Source organism: Syngnathoides biaculeatus, chromosome 19, assembly GCF_019802595.1.
Source record: "Syngnathoides biaculeatus isolate LvHL_M chromosome 19, ASM1980259v1, whole genome shotgun sequence".
NCBI lineage: Eukaryota > Metazoa > Chordata > Actinopteri > Syngnathiformes > Syngnathidae > Syngnathoides > Syngnathoides biaculeatus.
In genome coordinates, this window is record NC_084658.1 from 14,568,829 (window position 1) to 14,588,214 (window position 19,386).

General features: G+C 52.4%; 3 protein-coding genes across 5 annotated transcripts; 2 read left to right on the forward strand and 1 right to left on the reverse strand.

The window, feature by feature from the left end:
- Nucleotides 1-556: 556 nt before the first annotated feature.
- si:ch73-173p19.1 (uncharacterized) lies at nucleotides 557-6,974 on the forward strand. 2 transcript variants are annotated; one of them, XM_061804683.1, is made up of 16 exons: nucleotides 564-803; nucleotides 1,595-1,701; nucleotides 1,782-1,924; nucleotides 2,418-2,581; nucleotides 2,648-2,818; nucleotides 2,890-3,337; nucleotides 3,495-3,653; nucleotides 3,989-4,285; nucleotides 4,360-4,602; nucleotides 4,671-4,769; nucleotides 4,866-5,059; nucleotides 5,129-5,303; nucleotides 5,390-5,540; nucleotides 5,609-5,762; nucleotides 6,029-6,140; nucleotides 6,211-6,974. In XM_061804683.1, exons 1-16 carry the CDS (start codon nucleotides 783-785, stop codon nucleotides 6,387-6,389), a joined length of 2,817 nt encoding a protein of 938 aa, XP_061660667.1. In that variant the 5' UTR covers nucleotides 564-782; the 3' UTR covers nucleotides 6,390-6,974. The 2 variants fall into 2 exon arrangements, with proteins under 2 accessions (XP_061660668.1, XP_061660667.1); XM_061804684.1 differs by lacking the exons at nucleotides 6,029-6,140; nucleotides 6,211-6,974 and having other exon boundaries at nucleotides 557-803; nucleotides 4,901-5,059; nucleotides 5,609-5,747.
- A 48-nt stretch (nucleotides 6,975-7,022) lies between these two features.
- abcf2b (ATP-binding cassette, sub-family F (GCN20), member 2b) lies at nucleotides 7,023-13,977 on the reverse strand. The gene is made up of 16 exons (XM_061804687.1): nucleotides 13,857-13,977; nucleotides 12,833-12,988; nucleotides 12,548-12,760; nucleotides 12,295-12,477; nucleotides 12,045-12,216; nucleotides 11,067-11,162; nucleotides 10,890-10,992; nucleotides 10,721-10,816; nucleotides 9,441-9,560; nucleotides 9,184-9,273; nucleotides 8,992-9,102; nucleotides 8,781-8,843; nucleotides 7,851-7,979; nucleotides 7,573-7,776; nucleotides 7,359-7,479; nucleotides 7,023-7,260 (listed from the first exon to the last, which is right to left on the reverse strand). The coding sequence occupies exons 2-15, from the start codon at nucleotides 12,969-12,971 to the stop codon at nucleotides 7,360-7,362; spliced, it is 1,839 nt and encodes a 612-aa protein (XP_061660671.1). The 5' UTR covers nucleotides 12,972-12,988; nucleotides 13,857-13,977; the 3' UTR covers nucleotides 7,023-7,260; nucleotide 7,359.
- chpf2 (chondroitin polymerizing factor 2) lies at nucleotides 13,011-18,865 on the forward strand. 2 transcript variants are annotated; one of them, XM_061804686.1, is made up of 5 exons: nucleotides 13,011-13,690; nucleotides 14,520-15,573; nucleotides 16,111-16,675; nucleotides 16,871-17,053; nucleotides 17,546-18,865. In XM_061804686.1, exons 2-5 carry the CDS (start codon nucleotides 15,275-15,277, stop codon nucleotides 18,800-18,802), a joined length of 2,304 nt encoding a protein of 767 aa, XP_061660670.1. In that variant the 5' UTR covers nucleotides 13,011-13,690; nucleotides 14,520-15,274; the 3' UTR covers nucleotides 18,803-18,865. The 2 variants fall into 2 exon arrangements, with proteins under 2 accessions (XP_061660670.1, XP_061660669.1); XM_061804685.1 differs by lacking the exon at nucleotides 13,011-13,690 and having other exon boundaries at nucleotides 13,985-15,573.
- The last annotated feature ends 521 nt before the right edge of the window (nucleotides 18,866-19,386 follow it).

The window sequence follows — 19,386 nt, forward strand, 5'->3', positions numbered from 1 at the left end:
CACCACTCAGGGCGACGCGCGCTCTGCGCATGCGGAAGTGATGCTCGACCATTCGGACAAGAGGCTGCAAATGGGGCGGGGCCTGTTCCGTTATGATGATGATGATGATGCCACGACCTTCAACTTGAAATGAAAAAAAAAAAAAAAAAAAACCACAAGTTATTAAATATCACCATTGAAAAGCATGACTGAATGTGGATTGGAGGTGTTTATTCATGATCAAGTCTCGAATAAACTGCGGGGGACAGGGACGACATGCAATCGAAGTGGGATTCGAACCTGCGAGCTCGCAACTGTGTGGCAGAATTGTCAAAAAAAAATCACTAAAATCTTTATTTATTATTATTTATATTTCATAAAATAAAACCCCACTAAACTCGATGTAGGTTTACTTTTTCCCCCAAGTGTGAATAGAACTTTTCATATTTGGTGAACAGATCTTTTTTTTTTTTTTATAGTGAGTCGGGCAAAAGTCGATCAAAATGAGCACATCGTGACGCAATAAAGTAGCCCATTGCGATCAAAGTCAACGCTGCCGTTATTTGTGATTAAAAGACGACTTGGCGTCCGTTTCGGACTCTTCTGGCTGCTTTGTGGTTGTTGTCCTGCTGTCAATCAAAGCGGGGTGGGTGGGAGGACGCTTGTCTGGAGCCTGCTAGCATAGCCGATTAGCCGGCTACGATTTCCTAGCCCGGCAGCCGATGCGGCAAGTCCAACAAAAGTTGTCGTTTGGGTCCAATTGGTGTTTTTAATCTCACGCCGGAGGCTTTCCAAAGGCGGACATGAGTTCTTCGGGCTCCCCGGTAAGCATGAAACGACCCCCCCCCCCCCCACACACACACATTGTTGTCGCGTATTATTAGCTCGCAGGTTAGCCTCGGCGGCTAAGCTAGTGCTCGTGCTAACAACGGCTGTGACTGGCAGGCGAAAACCAGCTTTCAAAATTAAAAACAAACAAAACAAAAGGGTGGAGAAAAACAACAATTATTACATTTTGCTCGACCGATTCTCTCATTAAACTTTGAAAAAGTCATTTAAAAGGTGAAATTTGTGCGTTTTTTTTCCGACAAGTTGACGCGACAAAAAGTGTTATTGAAATCGAAAGAAACCGACAATATTTCTACAGTTTTAAGATAGCAGCGGGTTCAAAGTGGGTGTGATGTTTTTATTCTGTTGGTTTCATCAAGATCACCTTCAAATCCCTCAATTTTTTTCTAAGTTTGACTTCATTATCCCTCCCACACCCCATTTCAGGGTTTTCCATGATAGACCTTTTTCCTGGCTCAAATTTAAGGCATTTACGGTGCTTATTTCACTTGCAAAAAAATCAAATGTGCTTTGTTATAATGTAAACAATATGTATCTGTACAAGAAGCCAAAATATTATCCGACATTTTGCAGTAGGCAAGAAAATCCCAACAGTTTTTGATGCTGTGCCACTTGGTGAGTGCGGCGTAACCCCGCACAACAGTTAAAATAATTTAGCTCGACGTCATGGTCATAAAACAGTTTTCACATCTGTGCTTTTCGGGCCCATGACAATCACAGGTCATTTTTAATATCGCTTAATATCATTTTTGTGACTGCCTCGCAGACAATTGGGGAGCTGTTCCACACGCTCGGCGAAATGGGGTTCACACCAGAACAGATTCAGGCGGCGGTGCAAGCCGGCCATTTCTCAGTCATGGACGCGGCCGAGTGGTGAGTGTGTCTGCAAATTTGATAAGTTTCAAAATAGCCATCTCTATTTTTTTTTTTTTTTTTAAATGATTTTTCAATAGGCTCCTGCAGGGTCAACAGCACCCGCGGCACAGTTTGCTCAAGCAGCCGACGGCGCCGGCGGAAACGGCTTTCGCGGCTTTCAACCCTCCTAAAGAGCCGGCCGGTGCGTCTGGATCGCGTTCATCTGGTTCTGAACTTCCAGGTACGACATCCACGGGAACACGAGATTTCACTAAACCCACTTTTTCGAAGATCCGGAATGTTATATTAGCACTACGGCGTCTTAGTCAACACGTGAAAGATTAATTACAAAACATACATTTCTGAAATTTTTTTTTTTTTTTTTTTTCATGCCGAGACACCTGAAATATTGCAATTTCACGTTCTTATCTACGTCAGCAGCGAAGAAACCTGTGCTCTCGCATGTGGTTCCTCCCCACCGGGGGAACCAATCAGATGAAAGGGGGCGGTCTTAGCCAATTAGGGCTACGAAATTGGGTCAAACACAAGTAGCGGTGAGGGGCGTTTTGACACTCGTATGACAAAACTTCTTAAAGGAAGAAACAGTTTTATACGAGGTCCACGTCAGAGAGTCACTCTGGAATCTAAATAGACAAAAATGAGACCTTGAATAGTTTGAAGGTGTCCTGATTTTTAATTTTTTTGCTTCATGATGAAATTTCGCGCCGTCACAGCAAGCGGCTCGTTGGTTCTGAGGCCGTCGCCGAAGTGCTCGCCGCCCTCCCGTGAGCTGCCCCCCGTCGAGTCGCGCATCAAACAGGACAAGAGCGACTTTGAGGAGCAGCAGCGGAAACGCGTTGCTCAAGAGGCCAGGGCGGAGCGCAGACAAAAGAAACAGGTACCGAGCGCCAGGGCGAGAATTCGGGTGATAAGTCACAATTATTCAAACAATTCTCGGTCGCAGGAGCGAGAGTTGGTGCTGAAGCGCATCGCCGACGACCGGAGGAGCTTGCAGGAAAACAAGGGCGGCCATTGCGGCGCCGGGGCGGAGGCGGCGTCCCCGCCCGGCGCGGGTCAGGGGCAAATTTTGGGTGGGACGGTTCAGACTAACGCGGACGACAACTGTATCCTCAGGGTGAGGTTGTAAAGACGGCCGGGTCGTCGGCGGCGCCGAGCGCCGACTTGATGTTGTCTTTTCTGCCGCAGATCCGGCTGCCGTCCGGTGAGTCCATGCGCGAACGCTTTCCGGCTGACGCGCCGCTGCGCAGCGTCGTGGAGCACATAACCGGACGTCACCCGTCCCTCCCCACCTTCTCTCTCCTCCAGGGGTTCCCACGGAAGCGCTTCGGGGAGGCCGAGCTGGCCTGCTCGCTGCGCTCGCTCGGCCTCACGCCCAACGCCGCCCTTTGCATTCAGACCACGCCCCCGGAACCCCCCCAAGACCCGGCCGGCCCCCCGGGGCCCGCCGCGGTCGAGCGCGACCCGCCGGCGCCCCCCCCTGCGCGACCCGCCCCTCGGGTCCCCGTCCAGGAGGGGGCGGGAGGGCCGGACCTTGTCGCGCCGCCCCCGCTGGCCGACGACGTGTGGGACGAGGCCGCCGGTCTGGCGGGGATCCCCGGAGGTCCTCCTCCGCATGGACCGGCTCACGTTTGGGGCAAGTAGTGACCAAAATTTTGCCTGAAAAATATTTGGGAGATTAAAAAGAATAAACAGCTCACGTTAGCATGAAACGGTAAAATTGCACATTAGTGTACAGTTGTAGTCCAGTTGTGGATCGCGACTATGTCATGAACACGAAGTCCTTGACGCAGGGCGAGGACAAAAGCTGGTTCCGGTTAGCCCCGAGATAGACGCTGACGTACAACTCGAACAGGAAGAGGATGACGAAGAAGAAGATGATGATGATGATGATGATGGTGATGGTGATGGTGGTGGCGGTGAAGAGAGAGAAGCTCTTCATTTGCTCAACGGTACGAAACGCATTTCACACGGACAGATAATTTCCAAGCAATGCGTATTTATGGAATATTAGGAAATACTCCAGTTAACGTGTAATTAGATTGAGCGTTGTGTGTCAGAAGACGACACCAGGGATCCGCGCCGAGCCCCTTTGTGTTTGCGGTAGTAATGGATAATAGATAATTAACAGATCATTTCCAAGCAATGCGTATTTATGGCGACTCCTAACGGGACAAGTCGAAAGGAAAAGAAGAAGAGAGATAAGCACGGGATGGCAGAACGTGGGGGGGGTCGTTAGAGGAGCGCCGGATGGTGATCGCGGGCGGATTGTGTGTGTTTTGGACAGGCATGCCGCAGCTGCCTTTCTTCCCGGAGAACAGGAACCGCGGCGGGTTCGAGTCCCGACACCGCTGGCCCGAGCAGGGCAACCGACTCAGGGAGGACGCGGCGGGTGAGCCGGAGGACGCGGCGCCCGGCGCCGCCGGCCAGGCCGCCGTGGAGCGTCTGCAGCGGGCGGCGCGGCGCGAGGGCCCCGGGCACGACGCCCACGGGCAGCCCCTCCCGCCCAAGAGGTCCTTCAAGACCCGGACCGTGTCCTCGCTCTGCGGCTTGGCCACGCACGCCACAGTCCACCTCATGACGGGTTGGTTACCCTCACACGTCATTTTCAAGCACTTTTTTGTGTTTTGCCCATGAGCAAGTTTGTATGCGCCTCAGCTCCCAACATGCAGTACAGCAGCAGCCTGGCGGGCCTGACGCCCGAGCTGGCGGAGCTCCTGCTGGGCCACATGGCCCGGGAGCGCCTGCTGCGCCCGCGCCACCTGGAGCTGTTCTTCGGCTGCCCGCTGCGCAAGTTTGTCCTCAACTGCTACCCGTACGCCACCAACGAGCTGCTGCGCCAGCTGCGCCCCTTCACCGCGCTCAAGCACCTCAGCCTGGTCAACTCGCCGCTCATCACAAGTACAAACCGTTCCTCCTCGGTTCAATCGGGTAAAAATGGCTCGATCTTGAATGATGTTTTCGTGCAGATTCCGGCCTGTCGATCTTGTCCGGTCTGGTTAAACTGCAGTACCTGAACCTGGCGTCGTGCAGCAAGCTGACCAACTCGTGTCTGCAGCACATCACAGGTCGCAAAACGCCCGCACGCGCGCGCTCGCAAATCCGACGAGCAGCTCACCGACCGCCGCACGTGGCGCCGCCCGCTCCCGTCCGTCCGTCCTCAGGTCTGAAAAGCCTGTGCTTCCTGTCGTTGGACCAGACCAAAGTGACGGACGCGGGGGTGGCGCTGTACCTGCGCTCGGCGCCGCCGTGCCTGTCGCAGCTCAGCCTCAACCAGACGGCGGTCGCCGAGGCCACGCTGGCGGCGCTGCCCGAGTGCGCGCCGCAGCTGAGGGTGCTCAGCGTCAGGCAGACGCAGGTGGGACGCCGCGAGATGGCGGAAGCCGCCCACGTTTGTCGGGGGTCACTCACCGAAATGTTGCGACAGGCGTCGGACGTGTCCCCGCTGTCCCAGCTGACGGGCCTGCAGACCCTCAACCTCGACGGCACGGGCGTGACGGAGGCCTCGCTGGCTCGGCTGGGCGCCCACCCGGCGCTTTCCTCCCTCAGCCTGGCGGGGGTGCGCGTTTCGGACGGCGACCGCGCCCTGCAGATCATTTCGGGTCAGCGCGGCGGCGTTCGGTCCCCGAACCCCCTCGGGAGTCGCACGTCTCGGTCCGCGGCTGATTCTGGCTTCGTACTCGCGCAGGGCTGCCTTTGACTCACCTGACGCTGCCGGGGCGCCGCTCGGTCACGGACGACGGCCTGGCGTTCCTGTCGCGGCGGCTGCTGGAGCTCGACCTGACGGATTACACGCAAGTCACGGATCGGGGGATTCGGCACCTCGGCGCGATGATCAGGTACACGCAGACGTTATTTTTAGTTCCACTTTTGTGCTTGTTATTAAGAGATGTTTATGTATGTGCAGGATTAAGAAGCTGTCGCTTAGCAACACTCAGGTGACGGACGCGGGGCTCCCGTCATTGCGCCCCCTGCTGGAGCTGCAGGAGCTGTGCTTGGACCGGACGGCGGTCAGCAGCCGAGGGGTGGCGCCGCTAATCGCCGGCCTGCCGCACCTTCAGGTCCTCCTTTGAGAATAAAAATGCATTTTTTGAATAATCATAACAATAATATAGAATAATTATCTTTACTAATGCAACACATTTTATTGAAACAATACCATTTAAAAATGAAACCCCAAAAATATTTAGCATGTATAAATTGATTTTTGTACTCAAACTTCACTCATATAAAAGTCACAGGTTTTACAATTGGTTAGTTATGATTTCATAATTTAATCATATAAAAATAAATTTTAAAAAAAGATTGTTTTTACCTGTTGTTGTAGGTGTTGGGCTTGGCCAGCACTCAGGTGGGCGACAACGTCGTGAGGCGAGGTCTCATCCACTGCCCCCAGCTGGTCAAGTTGAATCTCAGCCGCACCAGAATCACCGATAACGGTAAGCCCGCGCGCTCCAGAATACGCCATAAACTTCATAATTCATATGTATTTCTTCCCCCCCCCCCAAGGCGTAAAGTTCCTGGCGCGCATGCGCCTGACTCAGGTGAACCTCGACGGCACCGGCGTGAGCCTGTCGGGCATCGCCGCCCTGCTGGCCTCCACGCACATCAGCAGCATCCGTGCCAGCAACACGCGCCCGGTGCCCCTCGACGACGTGTCCGACGACGACTGGGAGGCGTCATCGTAGCAACAAAGACCCCCGCATCCGTGTGTGTCTCCCCCCCCCCCCCCCCCCCGTCTAACTGCACGTTTGCACCGATAATCTGTCAATCTGGCATGCTTGAAAATGTTGGCAGCAAGGTTTGTGTCGAAAAGCCAGCTTGGAAGCAATCTAACGGGCCTTCGGGTCGTCACTCAGCTCAGTACCAAATTGACCCTTTGAGGGGAGAGTGGAAAAAAAAAATAATTATATTTAAACACTAAAAAGATTTGACTGTCCCAATCATTTTTTAGGAACAGGAAATACGTTCCTGGGTCAGTTTGACACTTGTCAACATCACAGTCTAAAACGATGCAAATTGTCATCTTTAATCGAGGACCTTCGGCGGCCCGAAAACGGGTTTAACGCCGTTACCGCGAGAAGGCAAAGAACACGCGCGGCACGAACGTTCACACATTTCAAATTAAACACGCTAAATAGCTTTTGTCATTTTAAGTTCATTGTACGAACCAGCAAGGATATTTGTTAGCATTTCCTAATTTCATTTTTTGGATTGTATTAAAATGACTTTTTAGCATTTTGTTTGTAGAGCGCCTTGACAGCAGTTTTCCCTGATCCTTTTCCTTCTTCAATAAAAATAAAAAAATAAACCCAGAGCAATTTTTTTTTTGTCCATGTTCCGTTTATTGAGACGACCTTTATTGCATTACATTGTTAAATAAGGGAGAACTTCTTTGACACCGAAAGAAAGTCAACTTTTTTTTTTTTAAATATGACGTAAAAGCTCCTGCGTGAACGGGCCAACAGAACTTTTGGTGGTGGTGGTGGAGAAAGTAAAAACTTGACGGCACAACGGAATGCGTTCCACAATATGCGCTCGGCCAATCGGGAGTGCAGCCTGAGGAGGAAGGGGCGGGACAAGAGGGTGCCGTTTAAAAAAAAAAAAAAAAAAAAAGGGCGTACTCGGACCCGGTTTCCCTTCCCGAGGTGACTCACGTTAAATGTCATGCGCTTGCTGCTTTTCGATCTTGGATTTCAAGTGTTCCTTGTACGCCAGGATGTCGCGGTTCCACTTGGTGATGGTCTGCTTCTCGCACACCCAGATTTCCTGGGCCACCTGCAAAAACGGCGGCGAGCGGATTTTTAGAGCGCATGAGCGCCACCTACAGGAGGGGGGGGGGCGTTCGGGGGCCCTCGGGGCTCCGCCTACCTGCTGGATGAGCCTGAAGTCGTGGCTGACGAGCATCATGCCGCCGTCGAACTCGTTGACGGCCTCGGCCAGCGCGTCGATGGTCTCGATGTCCAGGTGGTTGGTGGGCTCGTCCAGGAACAGCATGTGCGGGTTCTGCCAGGCCAGCCAGGCGAAGCACACGCGGCACTTCTGCCCGTCCGACAGGTTGCGGATGGGGCTCACCTGAGGGCCGAGGGGACACTTCGGAAGTCTGCTCGCGTCGCGCCTCGGAATATCGCCACCGTCCCGATCCTGACCTGCTGCTTCCCCGTCAGTCCGTAGCGGCCGATGATCTTCCTCATCTCCTCTTTCTCCTTGATCTCGGGGAAACATTTCATCATGTACTCCAGGGGTGACAGGTCCAGTTCCAGTTGCTCCGTCAAGTGCTATGATAACGTGCAAAAAAAAAATAAAAAGTTGACACCACACATTTTGGTTTTGCTTACCGTAAATCCCAGCCTACAGAGCGCACCTGGTCATAAGCCTCACCTAGTACATTTGGAAAGAAAATATTTGGTACATACGTGGGCCGCAGCTGCGTAAAAGCTACAAGTGCCCACATTGAAACACGAGGTAATTACAAAGACAGTACACCGAGTTTAGCGCCGCCGCGCTGACGCCGCCGCACTCGCGCCCCGCCGCCGCGCTGACGCCGCCGCACTCGCGCCCCGCCGCCGCGCTGACGCCGCCGCACTCGCGCCCCGCCGCCGCGCTGACGCCGCCGCACTCACGCTAACGCCGCCGCGCTCACGCTCGCGCCACGCTAACGCCGCCGCACTCACGCTCGCGCCACGCTAACGCCGCCGCACTCACGCTCGCGCCACGCTAACGCCCCCGCACTCACGCCACGCTAACGCCGCCGCACTCACGCTCGCGCCACGCTAACGCCCCCGCACTCACGCTAACGCCGCCGCACTCACGCTAACGCCGCGCTAACAGGGCCAGTTAAATTAATAAAAAAAGAAAAAAAAAACACTGGTAAAAATCACTGAGACGCGGCAGTAACACCCTAGCACAGCGCTAACAGGGCCGAACCGATAAAAGTCACTTCTTCGGCACATATATTCCACTCATTCTCACTCTTTCCACTTCCGCCCGTTAGAAAAAAAAATGCGCAAATTAGCCGCATCGCTGCGTAAACTTCTCATCGGCCGGGAATTGCGGTACTTTCAAGGTCTTTTTCTTACCTGGTGATATCTGCCGATCTTGACGTGAGAATGTTTGCGGATCATGCCGTCTGTGGGAAGCAACTACGAGGAAAATTTTAATTTACAAAAAGGCAATGATGTTCCTCGTTCAACGTGACCTATCTTTTTTTTTTTTTTTTTTTTAAATTGTATATATATCTACACACACATATTTATAAATGGAAAAAAAAAACCAACTAGATTTGCGTACCTCTCCCATGAGCAGCTTGAGGAGGGTGGACTTGCCGGCACCATTGGGCCCCACCAGAGCCACCCGGGTGTCCAAGTCGATACCAAACTCCAGGTTTTTGTATATATGCGGCTGCGTACGACGTACCCAATGTGTGAAAACTAGATTTTTTTTTTTTTTAATTATTGCAGAATCCAAAATGTTCGTACTCACCATGTTGTCACCATACTTGAAGCTCACGTTCTGAACCATGATAACAGGAGGGGGGATCTTCCCACAGGGAGGAAAATAAAATGACAGCGTCTGCGCAAAAAAACAAAACCAAAAAAATAAAATTATTGTTCCGATCGCGGCGGACGTCACGATTCAAAAATTCTTAAATGTTTTCAACTCAAGTTAAACACAACTGAACCCGACTCGGGCAGCAAATCTTTCACGCACCACTAGAGGGAGCCGGCGTCGCCGCGTACCTTGTCATTGACAACTTTTTCAGTCAGGCCCGAGGCCACCATCTTCTGCAGCGTCTTCTCTTTGCTCTGCGCCTGCCGGGCCAGCTTGGCCGAGCCGTGACCGAACCGGGCGATGTAGTTCTGAGGGCAGGAAATTCACCTTTTTCATGCGCTTATTAATTTAAAAAAAAAAAAAAAAAAAAAGTGCAATCATGCAATTCAATTCTTCAACAGTGTAGGATTTTTTAAAACAATTTTTTAATTATTTAAAAATTACTAACAGAAAAAAATATTCTAAATTAAAAAAAAAAAAAAAAGTGTGACAATTTTAAACATTAAAAATTCATTTCATGTATAAACTATTAGGGGAAAAAAAATGTATTCCCCTCACGTAAATTGCAATTTTTGAAAATGTACAGTAATAAAAAAAAGGTAAAAATATGTAAAGTACTCTATTATGTCATTTATTCGTTATTCAATTTCTCAAGAACTTAAAAATGCACCAGTAAAAACAAATAATTCAATGAAAATTCAATGCACGTAAGGAAAATTAATAAAGTGACATTATTTAAGGAAGTACTATTGCAGATCTATCCATTTTTTGTTGTTTCTGTAGATTCGATTTATATAATAGTAATATATATACATTTATATAATAGATATTTTTCATATAAAAATATAAATCTGTGTACATAATGCATTTCTATAATATATAAATCAAAGAATCTAAAGGAACAAAAGTTTATAAATCTGTATATATAATATATATAAAGATATACGAATACATAAATTTATATAATATAAATATATAAACCTGTGTATATTTAACAAATTTATTTATATAATATAAATCAAAGAATCTACAGAAACAAAAGTGGATATATCTGCATATATATGATATATATATTTTTATGTAAATATATAAATCTTCATCTATAACATCCATTTATTTCTATAATACATAAATCAAAGAACCTACAGAAACAACAAAAATGGACATATCTGCTTTTGCGTCTGAACTCTTGTGTGTATGTATGTGTATATATATATATATATATATATATATGGATTCCATCAATTTTTTTCCCCGCTTATCCTCACGAGGGTCGCGGGGAACGCTGGAGCCTATCTCAGCCATCAACGGGCAGGAGGTGGGGTACACCCTGAACTGGTCGCCAGCCAATCGCAGGGCACGCAGAGTCGCACTCACAATCCCACCGGCGGGGCATTTTAGAGTGTTAATAATTAATGTTGCATATTTTTGGGATGTAGGGAGGAAACCCGAGTAGGCGCGCGTTTACCTTCATGTGCGCTATCTGGTCCTGCTCCCAGTTGAAGCGCTTCATCTGGTTCTCCTCCAGCTCCTCTCTGGTCTTCACGTACTGGTCGTAGTTCCCCTGAACGAGCCCAAACGCAAACGTCAAGCCTTCCCTCCGCCGGGCCGGGCCGGGCTCGGCCGCTCAATCTCACCGTGTAGTACTTGAGTTTCCGCTGGTGCAGGTGGATGATGTTGGTGCAGACGCCGTTCAGGAAGTCTTGAGAGTGCGAGATCAGCACCAGGATGCGCTTGAAGCTGACCGGCAAGGAGACGGAATCGGTCAGCGTCGCTGCGCGGGCGGGTTGCAAAATGCTTGGCGCGCGACTTACGATTTGAGTTCCTCCTCCAACCACACGCAGGCGTCCAGGTCCAAGTGGTTGGTGGGCTCGTCCAGCAGCAACATGAAAGGTTTGATGAACAGCGCTCTGCAACATGCACACAAGTCCAAGTACTTGAGTACTTTGACACTTTCAAGTTTCGCTTTTTCTTGGGCTTTTTGTGTGACGTCATCGCATAAGGGCAACAATCTTTCAATCCCAATCCTCCCCGTAACTTGTTTTTAATGAACGTCCGCCATCTTAGTCCTCCCGCTTTGCGGGAAATGCCACAGACGGGCTAACAAAACTACCATCAATTTAGCTGAAGTTTTTTTTTTTTTTAGCACAATCTGTACAAAACAGACTGAAAACAAAAAGCGTGGAGCCCGCACGGCCCAAACATGAGTTGCGATAATGCAAAATGCCACAGATGGGCTAACAAAACGAGCATCAATTTTGCTGAACTTTTTTTTTTTTCGCATAAACTGTAGAAATCGGATTAAAAACAAAAAGGGTGGAGCCCACACGGCCCAAACATGAGTAGCGATAATGCAAAATGCCATAGACGGGCTAAGAAAAGTAGCATCAATTTTGCTGAACTTTTTTTTTTTTTTAGCATAAACTGTAGTAAACAAAGACAGAAAATAAAAGGGTGGACCCCACACTGCCCAAACACAAGTAGCGCTATTCGCAAAATGCTATAGACGGGCTAAAAAACTAGCATCCATTTTGCTGAAGTTTTTTTTTTTTTTTTTTTGCACAAACTGTGGAAAACATACAGGCAGAAAATAAAAGGGTGGAGCCCACACGACCAAAACACGAGTAGCAATATTTGCTAAATGCCATAGACGTGCTAACAAAACTAGCATCAATTTTTAGCACAAATTGCAGACGACATACAAACAGAAAGTAAAAGGGCGGCCCTAACACGAGTTGCGATAATCGCAAGGAAAAGAATAAGGTGGGGAGGGGGGGGGGGTCGCCCCTCACCTGGCGAGCGCAACGCGCATCCTCCACCCGCCACTGAAGTCCTTCAGCTTCTTCTGCTGCATGGCGGCGCTGAAGCCCAGACCGTGGAGGATCCGCGAGGCCCGAACCTCCGCCTTGTCGGCGTCCAGCTCCTCCAGACGCTCGTACAGCTCCATCAGCTTCTCGCACTCGGCTGGGGAAAGACGGTAAAAAAAATAAAATAAGATATACATTTAGCGCATTTTTTCGTAGTCTTCACGTTGCCCCCTACAGTCTTCGTGCGCCAGCCGCTCCGCCTCCTTCTCCAGCATGATCCTCTGCTCGTCCACTTCCATGACGCAATGCAGCGCCGTCTTCTCGCTGGTCGCCATCTCCCGGGTCAAGTGGTAGATGTCGATGTGCTCCGGGATGGGAATTTCGCGGTGGCCGATGGCCGAGAGCAGCATGGACTTCCCTGGGAGACCGGAAACCAAGGGGTCAGCGGCGGACGCCCGGCGGCGAAGCGGCGGCCGGGCCGCGCTCACCCGTGCCGTTCAGGCCGATGAGGCCGTAGCGCCGGCCCGAGTTGAGCTCCAGGCTGGTGTCGACCAGCAGCTCCTGGCCGTGGAAGGTGAGCGACAGGCTGCTGATGTGGACGTCGGTGCTGTTGGGGTGCGAGGCCAGCACGCCCGTCACCGCCCGGGCCTCCGTCTTGGCGAGCTCAAACTCGTCCAGCTCCTTGGTCAAGCCGTCCACGCCTGCGCGACGAACCGCCGGAGATATTTCAAGACCGCGGGGACGTCAAAACGTTTGGTCTTCCGGGAGTTTACCGTTGCTGACCGCCCCGTTGGGCCGGCTCTCCGCCCGCTCGGCCTCGCCGTTCATCTCGTCCGGCTTCTTGGTGCGCTGCCGGGCCTTGGCGGCCTCCTTCTTCTTAGCCGCCTTCTTTTTGGCTAAATCCGAAGGCATTTTCGCTCCGTTCTGGGCTGATCCACCAAAATCACACAAAACAGGTCAAACCGTCTGACAAGACGCTTCGGCTAAGTTTGTTTTGAGCCGCCAGAACGACTCACGTGTAACATTTTTCATACAAATGCTTCAACTTTTTCGATATGTATTCAACCCTGTGCTCAACTCGACATTTCTAGTCTGTTTTGGTCTTGAAAATCAATTCTAAACCAAGCAAATGTGATGTTCTGCTCACCCCTGTTGTCCCAGGAAAATTATATTTACATCACTGGAAGAATCCTTAAATTATCTTTGCTGGCATTAAAATCATTATTTGAATTTATGCACGACACACACACGAGCACGGCATCCATTTTAATCAGTGTTATGAAGTAAACGTCACCCCCCGAGTCGTTCGATGATTTATAGACAATAAACAATTGCCAAACCATCACTCTTTTGGTTTGTCATTTTGTAAAAATAAAAAAAAGTGATTTTTAAGAACCTTTTCGCGCAAATGACGTCAGCCTTGTGTCCCCACCTGCTCGCACGTTGTTCTCACAATGTTAGCCATGTAGCCGGTTAGCATCGCGTTGCGCGCCGCCGCCATCATTCAACATTTCCCGAGCGGCTCGGCTCGTGGCAACACCTTCAACGCTTTTATTTAAGATATTTATGTTGCCAAAATGAGGAAGTCCACTCTGAACTGGACCGCGAGAGACCATAAACCCGAGCTAAAGGTTAGCCAACCGTAGATAGGCCCCTAACAGCGACATGCAAGGCCCCGGATAACCGGCTCCAAACGTTACCGAGTCGGCGCCGCTGTCCGTCAATGTGGCGACCTCCGCGGTTGACGCAGTTTAATGTGAGGAAAATCGGGCGCCGGTTGTTCGGGCGTTTTCTCACCTTACGTTACGATATAGCGGCCTCGGGAGCGCAGCGACTTGGCGTGTTCACTTCGCCGGGTGGAAGGAGCCGCTAGCCGGGCCGCCAGACTGGCCATACATGGTCTCAAGGGTTCCGCCTACTGCGGCGTGACGTCAGATGTAATCAGTTACATTAGTAATCACAGTTACATGCGCAATCCTTGTTTTGGAGTGCGTGCCTTTAGTTTCACTCAGCTAGTAGGGGCAAAATCTTGAGCGTATTCGATGTAAGTGGACGGTGGGGAAAAACCCTCCCGCGCATTGTGCCGCGTACGGGAGAAATGATCGAGTTTTCACCCGTAATTTTTTTTAATTCATGTAAAGTCATGCATTGAAAGCAGGCGCCGAGCCAACGAAAAGCAAATCTAACGAAAATTGGTTGAGAAATTAAAAAGTTATGTGATGAAAGTGATGTCAAGGATTGCCTTCACGGGAACGTCGCCCCTGCCAACATGGCCGCTACGCAGGCGCGTTTGGTCAAGCTAGGTTGTTATAACACTCTTGTGACGCTAGTGTTACCTCCTCCAAGAACATTGTAATAAATAAATAAAAAATAAACCATATTGTGATTACACTCTAGTATCGTGATATTAATGTATTATAACTATATGTGATGATAGCAATTTTAAATCATTCTATACAGCGACGCTCCGAGGAGAGAATATCCGGCCAGCGAGCGCCGATGCTCGGTCGGAGATGAGGAGGAGCACCGAGGAAGAGGCTGGAAGTCTTGAGCGTGGCAACTAAAAAAAAAAAAAACAACAAAAAAAAAAAAAAGAGGAAGCGAGGACGGCGAACGAGACATGGATGATCCAGCTCGACGCCGTTTTCCGACAGCCCACGGATGATTTATTGAGTTAGTTCGTCGGAGGAGGGGAAGCGATACCTCGAGCTAGCCTCGGCGACTTGACATTATTTTTGTTCCCCTTTTTTCGCGGATTCGACAAAACGTCGCGTATTGTCACGAAGATCGCGATTCGACGGCGTCGCGGACTGACGTGTGGGTGTTAAATGGTGGCCGAAGACGATTTTTTCTGTCTTTTTTCTTGTTGTCTGAGGTGGACGTCGCTTGCCCATAAAACAAACAAAAAAAATGAATTAAGATAATGTTCGGTCGCCGTTGTAGGCGTGTTACAAAAGGATGACAGTGACACGAGTGTGCGTGTCCGTGGATAACTGAAGCGTTCTTATTTTTGTCTTCTCTCGTGTGTGTGTGTGTGTTAAAAAAAAAAGAGAGGGACCAAGTGGACTTGTCAAATATGGATCGCGTGTTGGACCTGAGTGGCTCCATTGTGCCTCGCTGCGTTTAGATGCTCGCGGTGCGGTCGCGAGCAATTTTTTGCCAATCTCGGAGGAACAAAGTAAAAAGAAAAGAAGAAAGAAAGAAGGATAGCAGCCATGCGGATTTCGTCTTTTTTGGCCATGTTGCGGCCGGCTCTACCCTTGATCCTCGGCCTGTCTCTGGGCTGCAGCCTGAGCCTGCTGATGGTGTCCTGGACCCAGGGGGGCGCCGGCGACCCCTGCGGGGGCGAGCTGGCCGACGGGGTGAAGCCTTACCTGGGCAGGGGGGATGCTCGGAGGGACCCCGGGGATGACGGAGGAGGAGGAGGCGGCGGAGACGACGACGACGACGACTTCCAGCCTCGCATCGTGCCCTACCACAAGGACCCGAACCAGCAACCCAAAAAAGTCCTGAGGTGAGTCGCACGCGACCTTTGAGGCGTCACGTGACATCAGCAGAGGTCAGCGGCTTCAAACAATGGCGATGACGTCACGTCAGGGAGCGCTGACACGCGGCGGGGGTGCCCTCGTGGGTCGCGCATCTGCTTCACGCTTTCGTGTTTCCCTGTTCGAATCTGTTGCGTGGGTTTGAACAAAAAAAATGTGATGCCCTCCAATTTCATGATAACCTGAAGTTTTGATTACAATTTTATGTTTTTAATATTAGGCCGATAAACGTTTCTGGGGCTCGGCCTCGGTTCCACGTCCATCTGCGTGTTTTCGTGACACTCGCCCCGCCGCGCCTTTGAGCAAAAACGCACCTTGCGAAACGAGGCGTTTGAGTTACGTGCCGTCGACCTGGGGGGGGAATATTTTCTTTGAAAATGCGGCACATGAGAGACAAAGGAGGAATGCGGCGGGTCCACACGCCTCGTTTGGAATTACGCGCCAAATGCTGTCAAGTGAGTCCAAATGAACGGTTCTGTTCCGTTGCCCCTTTCCCCGCCCCGCAGAACCCGCTACATCCACACGGAGCTGGGCATCCGCGAGCGGCTCCTGGTGGGCGTGCTGACGTCCCGCGCCACCCTCAACACGCTGGCGGTGGCGGTCAACCGCACGGTGGCCCACCACTTCCCGCGGACCTTCTTCTTCACGGGCCTGCGCAGCGCCAAGGTGCCGCACGGCATGGCGGTGGTGGCGCACGGCGACGAGCGGCCCGTCTGGCTGATGTACGAGACGGTGCGCCACCTGCACCGGCAGCACGGCGACGACTACGACTGGTTCCTGCTGGCCCAGGACGACACGTACATGCAGGCGCGGCGGCTGATCCGGCTGGCCGACCACCTCAGCGCCGGCTGGGACCTCTACATGGGCCGCGCCGAGGAGTTCATCGGCGGCGAGGAGAAGGCGCGCTACTGCCACGGCGGCTACGGCTACCTGCTGTCGCGCGGGCTGCTGGCCCGGCTGCAGCCGCACTTGGACGCCTGCCGCAACGACATCCTCAGCGTGCGGCCCGACGAGTGGCTCGGCCGCTGCATCATCGACTACCTCGGCCTCAGCTGCGTCGAGGTCCACCAGGTGACCTTGCCGGCCATTGTTATGTATTCGAAATTTGGATAAAATGCGTCACTCTGGCGCATTTCGGGGGAAACCCGAGTCCCGATTTGAACGGCGTCCTATTTCTGACGCTTTTGTCGCTCACTTGAACACGCGCCCCGGGCGCATTTTTTCCGCTGACGCAGAATTCCAAACCGGTCTGTTTTCTCCCGGCAGGAGACGACTTACCGCTACTTCGAGCTCGGCAAGAACGCCGACCCGGAGCGCGAGGACGGCGCCCGGTTCCGGGAGGCCCTCACCGTGCACCCGGTGTCCGAGCCCAACCTCATGTACCGGCTGCACAAGCGCTTCAGCCAGCTCGAGCTGGACTCGACCTACGCCCAGATCCGGGAGCTGCAGGTCGGAACCCGATAGCAAGCGGTTGTGGTTCTGTGGGGCGCCACGGTTAGCGCTTTGGACTCTTTGAGTTCAGAACTCAGTAGAACCTGAAATTTTATCTATGTCGTGTGTTAAATAATAATCCCGAACGCACATCAGCGGATCTCGTACATTTGAATTCCCGGCGCTTTGCGGTCCGGAATTTGTGCACACAGAACCTTCGTACTCCGGCACCCCCCACACGCAAACAAACAAACAAAAAAAAATACATATTTGGGTGGAGCAGTTGAAAAATGAAGCCTTGAATATACAATGACTCACCTTCTGTAATGCGGTCCCACAGTCAGCGCAAGATGAGTCACCCGCACGGCAGGAGGGAGGTTGCGGGTTTGATACTCGATACTTGTGACCGCGCCCGAGGGTTCTTGAGCAAGGCACTCAAGCCCGCAGCCGAGTCACCTTTCGAAAGGGGGAAAACGTCGTCCTGACGCGTTTTGCGTCTACTTTGCGCAGATGCAGATCAGCAACCTGAGCGAGCTGACGCCCGAGGGCCCGGCGGGCCTGACGTGGCCCGTGGGAATCAACCCGCCCTTCACGCCGCGCACCCGCTTCGAGGTGCTCAACTGGGAGTACTTCACGGAGGAGCACATCTTCTCGTGCGCCGACGGCTCGCCCAAGTGCGAGCTGCGCGGCGCCGACCGGGTGGACGTGGGCGCCGTGCTGGAGGTGGCGCTGGAGCGCCTCAACGCCCGCTACCAGCCGCGCCTGCGCTTCCTCAAACGCCGCCTGCTCAACGGCTACCGGCGCTTCGACCCCACCCGCGGGATGGAGTACATCCTGGACCTGGCGCTGGAAGCGTACACGCAGAAGGGCCACAGCCAGGTGATCGCCAAGCGGGTCCACCTGCTGCGCCCGCTCAGCGCCGTGGAGATCATCCCCATGCCGTACGTGACGGAGGCCACGCGGGTGCAGCTCATCCTGCCCGTCACGGCGCAGGAGCGCGAGCACGTGGCCGCCTTCCTGGACACGTACGCCGCCAACGCGCTGGACACGCACGACAACGCCCTGCTGACCGTGCTCTTCGTCTACGACCCGTTCGAGGCGCAGCGCGTCAGCCGCGAGGACGTGTTCGCCGGGGCCAAGGCGGCCGTCGGCGAGGCGGAGAAGCGCTACCCGGACGTGAAGATCCCGTGGATCAGCGTCAAGACGGAGGTGCCCTCGCAGGTCAAGCTGATGGACGTCATCTCCAAGAAGCACCCGGTGGACACGCTCTTCTTCCTGGCCAGCGTCTGGACCGAGGTCAACGCCGACTTCCTCAACCGCTGCCGCATGAACGCCATCAGCAGCTGGCAGGTCTTCTTCCCGGTCCACTTCCAGGAGTTCAACCCGGCCGTGGTCCAGCAGCCCTCCGCCTCGCCCAACGCCGACGCGCTGCGCGACGGCCACTTCGACCGCCGCGTCTTCGACGAGGCCTGCTTCTACAACGCCGACTACATGAGCACGCGGGCCAAGATGGCCGCCGAGGCGCTGGACAACGAGGAGCTGCTGGAGAGCATGGACGTGTACGACGTCTTCGTGCGCTACTCGGGCCTGCACGTCTTCCGGGCCGTGGAGCCGGCGCTGGTCCAGAAGTACGTGCAGCGCCAGTGCAACCCGCGCTTCAGCGAGGACATCTACCACAGGTGCGTGCTCAGCAACCTGGAGGGACTCGGATCCAGATCCCACCTCGCCATGGCGCTCTTCGAGCAGGAGCAGGCCAACAGTACCTAGCGACTGCGCTTCTGCTGCGACGCCCATAAAATTATGAATTCATAAAGAGCTGCTGGAAATCCACCGTCGACTGCCTTTATGTTATCGCGAAGTTGAAATAAAACCGGCGCGCCGCGGCGCCGTTCGCCCGGCGGCGGCGCACCGCCGCCGTCCACCTCGCTAAAATAAAAATGAATGCTTCACTTCACTGCCAGCGGCCATCAAAGGGGGGGGGGGGGGAATGGGCTTCCCCCTCCCCCCCTAACCGGTGGGCGGCGCATCTTTGGAACGCGGAAAGTCGGCCAACAATGCAAAGCTTGTGCGGTGTCCGCGAGGGCCGTGCCAAGGCTATCGCTATAAGTTATAAATATGAAAATACACACAGGCGGACGCGCGACAGACAACGAAAGGCGTGTTGTGGCATTTACAAACTTTGGCAAGCGCTTCTTTATTTACATCCAGTCCGTCACACAAGGTCACAGCTGTTGTCCCTTTTGCTCCCCCCCTTTTTTTTTTTTTTTTTTTTAAATCAAGTCATTATTATTATTTTTGTTATTGTTGTGTATGTGTGTGTACAACATAAGTGAGGAGCGGCCTCGCTTAGA

What these genes read in the sequence shown, in the direction of transcription:
- si:ch73-173p19.1 (XM_061804683.1), top strand. Translation starts at nt 783, where the DNA reads ATGAGTTCTTCGGGCTCCCCG. An exon ending in AGCGCAGACAAAAGAAACAG is followed by an intron (nt 2,582 to 2,647) that starts GTACCGAGCGCC and finishes TCTCGGTCGCAG; the next exon opens with GAGCGAGAGTTGGTGCTGAA. An exon ending in CACCAGAATCACCGATAACG is followed by an intron (nt 6,141 to 6,210) that starts GTAAGCCCGCGC and finishes CCCCCCCCCAAG; the next exon opens with GCGTAAAGTTCCTGGCGCGC.
- chpf2 (XM_061804686.1), top strand. Translation starts at nt 15,275, where the DNA reads ATGCGGATTTCGTCTTTTTTGGCCATGTTGCGGCCGGCTCTACCCTTG. An exon ending in CAACCCAAAAAAGTCCTGAG is followed by an intron (nt 15,574 to 16,110) that starts GTGAGTCGCACG and finishes CCCGCCCCGCAG; the next exon opens with AACCCGCTACATCCACACGG. An exon ending in CCCAGATCCGGGAGCTGCAG is followed by an intron (nt 17,054 to 17,545) that starts GTCGGAACCCGA and finishes TACTTTGCGCAG; the next exon opens with ATGCAGATCAGCAACCTGAG.
- abcf2b (XM_061804687.1), bottom strand. Translation starts at nt 12,971, where the DNA reads ATGCCTTCGGATTTAGCCAAAAAGAAGGCGGCTAAGAAGAAGGAGGCC. An exon ending in CAACGGGGCGGTCAGCAACG is followed by an intron (nt 12,761 to 12,832) that starts GTAAACTCCCGG and finishes TTCGTCGCGCAG; the next exon opens with GCGTGGACGGCTTGACCAAG. An exon ending in GGAAACTCAAGTACTACACG is followed by an intron (nt 10,817 to 10,889) that starts GTGAGATTGAGC and finishes GGGCTCGTTCAG; the next exon opens with GGGAACTACGACCAGTACGT.